The sequence below is a fragment of the Amia ocellicauda genome, chromosome 10 (assembly GCF_036373705.1).
Source record: "Amia ocellicauda isolate fAmiCal2 chromosome 10, fAmiCal2.hap1, whole genome shotgun sequence".
Taxonomy (NCBI): Eukaryota; Metazoa; Chordata; class Actinopteri; order Amiiformes; family Amiidae; genus Amia; species Amia ocellicauda.
In genome coordinates, this window is record NC_089859.1 from 28471192 (window position 1) to 28482324 (window position 11133).

The following is an 11133-nucleotide window of genomic DNA, read 5'->3' on the forward strand; positions in this document are numbered from 1 at the left end:
CTGAAACAAACCAACTGAAATAGACACCTGACACAATTATCTGGAAAACAAATACAGAACTTGAAATCTGGATTTGAAGTGATTGACTGCATTGCACTGCAAAAACAAACAAAACTTACCAAACTTAAATCTGCAACTTTGCAAGATTTCACGGCATATATAAAGGACCCATGAAAAGGGTGTCTAATTACTCAGAGGGTCTCATTTATTCTCCAGTTAATTAAATAGACAACATAGATGATGATACTGTTAATAATATCATTCAATTACAGTGCTCTAAGCATTATGGCCCCTGGGAAGCCATTATTGAACGCTGATAGAGAAGAGGTATAGCTATAAAGGGGCCTATAAAACAAAGCCTCTCTCTGAAACAGTGTGGCAGACCTGCCCGCCTCATCACTGCACCTGTGATATATGAGTGCTTGGAAGCTGCGGCAGGAGCAGAGGCATGGTAGAGCTCCCGGGACCGGTCAGTCATCTAATTATTCTAAATCACATTTTCTTTCACACTGTCAGCTCCTATGAAACAATCTGAAACTGTCAAGAAGTTAACCTAGTCTGAAGGAACATATACATACTCCATATCAATAAAGGAAAGCCTTTTTTTGTGCTTATTTCGTTAGCATTTATTTCAGTTATAAAAAGGAGACCATTACATTTTGTGAAATTTTGCATGGGTTTCTCTCATTCACAAATAAAGTAAGAATGAAAAAGTTACAACATGAGGTAGTCTTTATGTGCATATCATATTTTGATATTGTATTTCCACTTGTTTAAACATTGTGACGGATGTGGCCCTCCTAACATTTAAACATGCAAGAAAATGTCTTACCATATTAATATATATATATATATATATATATATATATATATATATATATATATATATATATATATATATGTATATATATATATGAAGAGGAATCTCAACAAAAGTACAATGCTTTACACTGTATTGGCTCATTAACCTCAAAGTGAAAAGGTATTGGACAGAGAGTCTATTTAAATGGATCTTAGTCCTCAGGATGCAGGAAGACAAATTGATCCATTAAAACTAATGGCTGAAGATTTAGAGGATGATTTGGGTGAATCTGGAGCATAAGTTGATAACAGAACATTACAGTAATCCCTGAATAAGAACAGCATTAATGGTCATAGGCCATGTGCACACAAACCTGGAAAATACAAAAATCTACATGCATACAACACACAGACAATGAGCCAGATTAAATAAAAAATGCCTTGACCCACCCACTAATAGAAAACTACAGAACTGTACTCAGTTGCGGCTTCATTTTTAGTAAGATGCCACTTTCTTCTAATCATAAATGTAACCGCTATGATGTACAGGTTTGTAGTTTTCTATTAGCGCGTGGGTCAAGTTTTGATTTAATTCGGCCCAAGATTGATAAGTCCTTTGACTATGACCAAAATTAACTGGTTCATCCTTCTTTATAGCTAAAGTTATGGTGTGGGCTGACTGTAACACTTCAGAGTGAGCAATAAGGTGGTTGTATATAATGACAGCACACAGAACAATGGCCCTAATGATAACTAAAATGTAAGCTGACATTCAAATAAGCTTGCCATTTAATGAACATAAAGTGTTTAAAGGTTAAAACATAACAATTAAGGTGATACTTATTGTTTTGGTTGCCGTTTTAGTGGACAGTGAAAAAAACATTTTAGATGTCCTCTTGAAAAATCATTCACTACCACAGTAAGATTTATTCTAGAGTCAAAATGTGATATAAAGTAAATAAATAACAGTACATCCAGATTCCACTGGTGGAAAAATATTGATTGTTCTGCTCAGCCCTCTCGGGAAATAAGTGGGTTGAATTGCTGGCAGTATTCATTTATAGACGGCACTGTTAAATGTGCTGGAATCCATGCCTGACACTCCCACAAGAAAACCTGGCATTAAGGTAATTGGTGTTCTATTCATTGCTCTCCAATATTTTGAAGTACATAATAAAATTGTGCATTGGTTGTAGTTGTCCATTCCACTGAAATGGCTTGATACAGCTGAATGTTGTGTAGCGGTTCCTAAACGCACTGATTTCTGACTTTGCATTTTCTGTATTTTCTGTATCATTCTTTGCTGTGCTGCAGACTACTTATTGGGCAAAACATACTAAGTGGTATGCTGAAAAATGTGCAAAAGTAGATCTGTGATGTGAGATAAATAAACCAATACATTATCTCTGATAAATCAACTGAAAATATGATACTAACAGTTCTGTAAGAAAACAATATTTCATGAAGTCTTGTGAACTATAGACCTAATGTGGAATTATAGTTGGGCATAAGCTGCAAAACAACTTCTTACAATTGGTATTACTTAGCAATATAAATACACAGCATATAAATACTTCTAAATTCTAAACAACTAAAAACTAAAACTACATTTGCTGCATTATTACATACAAAATTAATACTACTGGTGGTAAAATAGAGTTCCAATAAAGTGTATTTTAAAGGAAAGTAATTCAAATGGTGACTGGCATCTTCTCAGGTCATGCACTTTTGCCCAAATCATACTTTCAGTAGGTTTATTCACTGTGATAATCTAGAATTGTAGAATGAATAATAATTACAATACAATCATAAAACCATCATAATAATAATTAAAAACACATACCATCTACCAATATGGTGTATAACAATCCTCAAGTCCATAGTTTAAAGAAATCAAACTTTTTTCTGGCTGCTCTACCTTACAAGCAAAAAAACAAAACAAAAAACAACACAGACTGCTTACTCAGTCTGTGTACCCAGAGGAATATGCAGCATCATTCAATAACAGTTCAGAGACAGAGTTTAATCCTGCTAGGCTGCAGGTTAATAATACATTTCATATTATTAATACCAGAGGGCTGGGGAGTAATAAAAATGGTGATGGGTCCAAATATAAATAAATAAAGATGATATAAATAAAAGTTACATGGTTAAAGGATGTCAGTGGTTTTGAAAGCCTTGACTCAGAAGCTTAGAAGTGTGGCAGCAACTGGTTTAAATTAAGTGTGGGTAAAACTATATTTCTTCTTTAATCTTCATTCTACTTGAAGTAACGCAAAACTACAATTTAAAGCTATAACTATAGCAAAAGTTCAGTTATGACTTACTATACAAACTGCAAATCAACACCATATATTTTTTTAATAGTAATTATTCCAGTCTTTTACACAGCATACAAAAGAATATACAGTAAACTATGGCCAGCCCTGTTGTAATTATTCTCTTATTTTGATATATGGATTTCCTGCCAGAAAATGAAAGTGCTGTAATGACACAACCCTATCCAAACACACCCACTTACAATTCTGCTTATCTTTGCATGCTTAAATACATTTTAAGTGATCTGAGTATTTTGTAATTACATCATATGTTGGGAAATACTTTTTTTTTTATTAACATTCCTACTAAATCTGCTGAGTATAAACAAACATTACAGGAAACATATATAAATGTATTGGCTTTCCATCTTTGAACATCTATAATGTTGATTTCACTTATCCTGGATACCAAGCATTACAAGAAAAAAGGGAAGCTCATACACAATGCCTTGGACCAGTAATTATTTGTCATTGGTTAAAATAAATAAAAAAATTACTAAGAAACAGTGGGAGGCCAAAATGATAGATAAATCCAGAAACTGCAGATGGAAATAGCGGTTTGTGGGTGGAATAGGGAGAGAAAAGTGAATTGAATATGGCCTTAGAGATTTGCAATATTGCTGCCTCCTATCACACTGTAACAGCACAGGGCTGACACCCAAATCATCTCCCCCACAGTTACAGTACAGTAGAAAGTTTACAGTTAATTTCCAAGCTTCTCAATCCTGCTTAGATACATGGCTACTGTTACACATTAAATGAAAATAAACATTAAGAGGGACGCTACGGCGAAACATGAAAAAAAAAAAATGTATGTAGACATCTAAAAGATATAGCCTATATACACTCACCTAAAGGATTATTAGGAACACCTGTTCAATTTCTCATTAATGCAATTATCTAACCAACCAATCACATGGCAGTTGCTTCAATGCATTTAGGGGTGTGGTCCTGGTCAAGACAATCTCCTGAACTCCAAACTGAATGTCTGAATGGGAAAGAAAGGTGATTTAAGCAATTTTGAGCGTGGCATGGTTGTTGGTGCCAGACGGGCCGGTCTGAGTATTTCACAATCTGCTCAGTTACTGGGATTTTCACACACAACCATTTCTAGGGTTTACAAAGAATGGTGTGAAAAGGGAAAAACATCCAGTATGCGGCAGTCCTGTGGGCGAAAATGCCTTGTTGATGCTAGAGGTCAGAGGAGAATGGGCCGACTGATTCAAGCTGATAGAAGAGCAACTTTGACTGAAATAACCACTCGTTACAACCGAGGTATGCAGCAAAGCATTTGTGAAGCCACAATACCTACAACCTTGAGGCGGATGGGCTACGACAGCAGAAGACCCCACCGGGTACCATTCATCTCCACTACAAATAGGAAAAAGAGGCTACAATTTGCACAAGCTCACCAAAATTGGACAGTTGAAGACTGGAAAAATGTTGCCTGGTCTGATGAGTCTCGATTTCTGTTGAGACATTCAGATGGTAGAGTCAGAATTTGGCGTAAACAGAATGAGAACATGGATCCATCATGCCTTGTTACCACTGTGCAGGCTGCTGGTGGTGGTGTAATGGTGTGGGGGATGTTTTCTTGGCACACTTTAGGCCACTTAGTGCCAACTGGGCATCGTTTAAATGCCACGGCCTACCTGAGCATTGTTTCTGACCATGTCCATCCCTTTATGACCACCATGTACCCATCCTCTGATGGCTACTTCCAGCAGGACAATGCACCATGTCACAATGGTCGAATCATTTCAAATTGGTTTCTTGAACATGACAATGAGTTCACTGTACTAAACTGGCCCCCACAGTCACCAGATCTCAAGCCAATAGAGCATCTTTGGGATGTGGTGGAATGGGAGCTTCGTGCCCTGGATGTGCATCCCACAAATCTCCATCAACTGCAAGATGCTATCCTATCAATATGGGCCAACATTTCTAAAGAATGCTTTCAGCACCTTGTTGAATCAATGCCACGTAGAATTAAGGCAGTTCTGAAGGCGAAAGGGGGTCAAACAGAGTATTAGTATGGTGTTCCTAATAATCCTTTAGGTGAGTGTATACACACACACACATTTATATACACTGATCAACCATAACATTATGACCACTGACAGATAAAGTGAATAACACTGATAATCTCGTTATCATGGCACCTTTCAGTGGGTGGGATATATTAGGCAGCAAGTGAACATTTTGTCCTCAAAGTTGATGTGTTAGAAGCAGGAAAAATGGGCAGCGTAAGGATCTGAGCGACTTTGACAAGGGCCAAATTGTGATGGCTAGATGACTGGGTCAGAGCATCTCCAAAACTGCAGCTCTTGTGGGGTGTTCCCGGTCTGCAGTGGTCAGTACCTATCAAAAGTGTCCAAGGAAGGAAAAGCGGTGAACCGGCGACAGGGTCACGGGCGGCCAAGGCTCATTGATGCATGTGGGGAGCGAAGGCTGGCCCGTGTGGTCTGATCCAACAGACGAGCAACTGTAGCTCAAATTGCTGAAAAAGTCCATGCTGGTTCTGATAGAAAGGTGTCAGAACACACAGTGCATCGCAGTTTGTTGCGTATGGGGCTGCGTAGCTGCAGACCAGTCAGGGTGCCCATGCTGACCCCTGTCCACTGCCGAAAGCACCTACAATGGTACAATGGGCACGTGAGCATCAGAACTGGACCACGGAGCAATGGAAGAAGGTGGCCTGGTCTGATGAATCACGAGTTCAAGGTGTTGACTTGGCCTCCAAATTCCCCAGATATCAATCCAATCGAGCGTCTGTGGGATGTGCTGGACAAACAAGTCCGATCCATGGAGGCCTCACCTCACAACTTACAGGACAGCACAGCACACCTTCAGAGGTCTAGTGGAGTCCATGCCTCGACGGGTCAGGGCTGTTTTGGCGGCAAAAGGGGGACCTACACAATATTAGGCAGGTGGTCATAATGTTATGGCTGATCGGTCTATATATATATATATATATATATATATATATATATGTGTGTGTGTGTGTGTTATCAGTATTAGAATATGTTGTACTAGGCATGTGCAGACATTAATTGTCATTAATGTTTATAAATATAGGTAATAGTATTTTACAGTTTTGGTTTTCTTTTCTAAAAACATCATTTAAAGTAGGGCTTCAACGATCAGTGTCGGGCAGAGATGGCAAAAAAATCACCTTGGCCGATTGGCCATCAGACTGATGGTGCTGATTTGTTCTACTCATGTGACTTTAACAAAATATGAATGACGTGCACAAACTGTGATCGGGAAATTAAGTGCCTGCATTGTTCTTTATATGTGCTTTGAATGTGCCTGACTATGCAAGACTGCCGACTGTCGATCAGGACATTATTATTATTAATTGATGGAGTTTGATGTGTTAAAATAGTTTCCTTCTGACACTTCAGTGGAATATGCGATACAAATGGCCATTGTGCTGTCCTGATCCACACTTTGAAAAAGGTCCACACAGCCGGCACTCTCGTGTAACCAGGCACATTCAAAGCGCATATAAACAACAAAGCAGCATGGCATTTAATTACTGCATCGCAGTTCGATAGATCCATTATTATTATTATTATTATTATTATTATTATTATTATTATTATGTAGTCCCTGTCCCAGTTCTATTAATAAAGCCTAATGCAATTTAACGGAACAAAGTCCATTTAAACAAACACAATTGGCTATAGCCTATGTATATATATGTTTTTAAATGCATTGAAATTAAGAGTTGAGATTTTTGCGACAGTGCATGAGATGGACCCTCAATGTGTTTTATTGCTTCTGACATGTCATGCACATGTGGAAAATTAAGCCACTCTCGCAACAGTAGTTAAAAGTTGTCAGCTGTTTTTGTATTTGCTGATGTTAGTGCAGTTGTACAAAAAAAAAACCCCGATATGAACACAAGTGCTTTCTATCTCATGCCCCGCTCTCATTCTATAGGTAAATACATAATAGAAAAATATTGGTATCGGATGACCGGATATCAGTATCGGTATTTATTTTAACTGATTTTCATATCAGTGCATCCCTACATTAAAGAGTATCTTGCCAATAGAATCAGTTGTAATGTAAGAAAGGCAACAGCAGGTACAGGATAACCGAGAAATAAAGACTGGCCACTCAACAAGTTGTGATGGCAAACATGCTGTAGACACTTACCTTCAGAAATCAGAAAAGAGGAGGTAATGAATGTAAAAGTGTTATCACCATCCCCAGACCTGGACTGGAAGTCACAGATTTGAAATGATGATAACAAATACTTCTAGGTCTATTAACTGTGAAAAACACCTGTTTATCTTATGCTGTCTTATGTTAGTGAGTAGGATTGGAATTTAATTGACACACCGTACTTTATGCTATATTGCTTTGACAAAAATGGGAATTCACAGGGGATGAGCTCAGCCCTTTATACTATTTTTGCAATTAAAAGCATAAAAAGAACAACAACAACCATGCATATGTGCGTGTGTGTTCTTGTTCAGGGAGTTTCAAACACTGTGCCACTGTGCAGAATCTGCCAGGAAAGTGAAATATTGTAAGAGAAGGCTTATACCATTCGTGAATACTAATACTAAGCTAATTTAACTTTTTTTTTTTCAAAGCTTCCATAAAAAAATAATTTCTTATTCTCCTTTCATGTTTTTTTAATACTTTGGTCTCATTTTCATTAGGAGCTGTAAAGAAAAATACGATGGTTATTTTGGCAGACTCAGCAAATTTAACCCAGGCGGGAGGCCATTTCGCAGGGTAGCCTACAAGATGGCATTCAGCCAGTATGAACCAGGGCCTGAAGAGAATCTCTTATTAAGCTAAAAGCTTTTATGTTGCTCCCTATTATCAATAACTCCTAAGTTCTCACCCCTTGTAAAGAACAAGAGAGGAAAGAACTGATTGATTGAACATCTTAATAATTTCTAGGCCCTAATAAGATAAATGGCACATCTAATTTTCTTATCAGATTCCTATTTCCCATTCATGTAGGCAAGAGCAGAGGGCTTTTATTTAAATAATGTACTGGGATGTCAAGACGTCTCGAGTAAATATACAAGAAAATGTATTGATACTGTATAAAATGACAGCACTAGTGTAATAATGCTTTGTGTAAACAAATCGCACCGTTTCCGCTGATCCAGGTTATGTTTTTTTTAATCTCTCACCTCACCCACACATAATTTGTCTTTACACATAATCACTTCTACGGTATAATGACGAAATCTTGTTTTTGTTTCTCCTCAGGTTATGGGCACGCAGCACCTGGGACGGATGCGGGTAAGGCCTTCTGCATGTTTTACGCCGTGCTGGGGATTCCTCTGACCCTGGTGATGTTCCAGAGCCTTGGCGAGCGCATGAACACCTTCGTCAAGTATCTCCTGAAGCGGATCAAGAAGTGCTGTGGCATGAGGAGCACCGAGGTATCCATGGAGAACATGGTGACAGTGGGCTTCTTCTCCTGCATCGGTACCCTTTGCATCGGCGCGGCAGCTTTCTCCCACTATGAGGAGTGGAGCTTCTTCCAGTCCTACTATTACTGTTTCATCACATTGACTACCATAGGCTTCGGGGACTTTGTGGCTCTGCAGAAGAACAGAGCCCTTCAGAGGAGGCCCCTGTACGTGGCCTTTAGCTTCATGTACATCCTAGTTGGGCTGACCGTCATCGGGGCCTTTCTCAATCTCGTGGTCCTCCGCTTCCTGACCATGAACAGCGAAGACGAGAGACGTGATGCCGAGGAGCGGGCGTCCTTGGCAGGGAACCGCAACAGCATGATCATTCACATCCAGGAGGACTCCCAGCACGGGCGGCAGCGCTATAAAGCAGAGGTGACGGATCTTCAGTCTGTCTGCTCTTGCATGTGCTACCGTTCCCATGAGTTCACCAGCCGTGTGGTTTCCCACCAGAACTCCTTCAGCTCACAGCTGAACCCCCAGTACTTTCACTCGGTCTCGTACAAGATCGAGGAAATCTCACCAAGCACCTTGAAAAATAGCCTTTTCCCCTCTCCCATCAGCTCAGTCTCCCCTGGCCTCCATAGCTTCACAGACAACCACCGACTAATGAAAAGAAGGAAATCCATCTGAGCCTCTAGTACTACTTAGCCTTCACTTTCAGTCATTAGTTTCTAACCCCCAACCTCTTTTTAGTATTTGTTTTTCATTTCAGGATTTTGTTTCCTCTGTTTTGGGAAGATAATACCAACTCTGAAATGAACAATACAATGTTTTTTTTTTTTCTTTTTCATTTTGAAATTCTGGGGGAAACAAAGCATGAAGCATGGATACTTACTTTTCCAGAGGAATGGTGAATTTGAAAACAAAATACGCCTTACCATAATCAACCCTTCCCTCTTCCCAGCCCTCTCCCTGCCCCTCCCCAACCCATTTTGGGTGGGTTAGAATTAATTATATTAACCTTGGTATCATGCCAAATGTTGCACACTGAAGCTTGGGGAAAGCATCTGGGAATAATAATTACAAAAGGGAGTATGCCTGTTTAACCCTAACTTGAATAGATCGCAATTATATGCGATTTCAGTGCCACAGTTAAACAGATCAAATATATATATATTTAAAGAGCATCAGGTATTATTTTCTATAAGCAATTATATTTAGACAAAGGAAACTGGTTGCTTTGACATTAAAAATAATAACAAAAAGACTTAAAAAGCCAAAATCTTGTTGCCAATCAGAGCATGCGCATTAAAAGCAGTCGTATAACGGGTGTGCCATGGTTATTTGATTTGATTTTGTTCGATTTCCTTTTTTTTCTAACAGCAGGTTAAATATATAAATATAAATATATATATCAATCTATTTTTGTTCAATTTCAGATGTGTAAAATATGACAATGGAAAAGGGGGCAGCAAGATTTTTTTTTTTTTTTTTTTCTTTTTTTTTTAAGCTTGCCAGTTAGGGGAAAAGTTAATAAAACGCATGCACTTTGTAAAACTGGTATGCATTGAGTAAAACTAAAATAAACTAATAATAGTGATCTAGCAATGAAATTAAATATTAAAAGCAAATAATCTTGATTTTTTTTAAAGGTTTTGTTTATTTATTTTACAATTTTAGATAATTCCAACAATTAACCAGAATAGGAACTGTTTTACTTATTTGGTTTTGCTACTTTTTTATTGTCAGTTAAACATATGAATGATTTGTCATGGGGTTTATTACAAACATTTGCTCTCAGGTTTAGAATGGATAGACTTTTGTGTTCCAAGCTTCCCCAATAAATTTACACTGGGTTGGGAATGGGGGACATAGGGGTCTTGCAACAATAGTGCATTAAACTCTCCCATCTGCAAGATTAATGTATAAATATTAATTTATTTTTTTAACAAAGACAAATTTTCCCAGGAAAAGCTCATTGAGATGCATCATCTTGTTTAGGAAGGCATCCTGGTGGAACAGGATAGATTGGGCAAGCTTCTTAGCACAGCAGAGCATTAAACAATTTAAATTTAAAAAAGGTGGTGTAATAGTATACAACTTAGAAGACTTTATGAGCAATTCTGTAATTAAAAACATAATGAAGGAATTACATTTTTGTTGATATGTTCTGTCTCTGCCTGCTACCAATCATTATAAATATACAGTTGTGGACAGAAGCTTACACACCAATGCAAATCGACCAAATTTTTTATTATTGTGAGTAATGGGAGAGATTATACAATACAGTGAAAATAAAATGAAAAAAAAATATCTTTATTAAATTAAAGTTTATGTAATGATATATATATTGTGTTCAACAACGTGTCCGCTTACTTGTCCATAACTGCAATTTTATAAAGGAATACACATTTGAAGAACTGTATATGTGCCTTTTAAAGTCACAAAACATCCGTTCTGTTTTATGGGTTTCCAATAACTCCTACATATATAGTAACACCAAGCCACAATACAAATCTAACAAGTTAAGTCACCTGACATTTTCTTTCTTTGTGTGTGTTGTGTGTTCAACAATGGCTATCATTCAAACAACCCTATAACAGTGGAGTACATTTGCT

At 37.9% G+C, this 11133-nt stretch overlaps 1 protein-coding gene across 1 annotated transcript in view; it reads left to right on the forward strand.

Annotated features, from left to right (window-relative positions):
* kcnk9 (potassium channel, subfamily K, member 9) overlaps positions 1-9792 on the forward strand; it is a 56514-nt gene extending 46722 nt beyond the window's left edge. The window contains exon 2 of the mRNA XM_066714611.1: positions 8364-9792. Coding sequence (XP_066570708.1) covers positions 8364-9205 — 842 coding nt within the window. The 3' untranslated portion in view covers positions 9206-9792. The remainder of the gene's footprint in view (positions 1-8363) is intronic.
* Positions 9793-11133: the final 1341 nt, after the last annotated feature.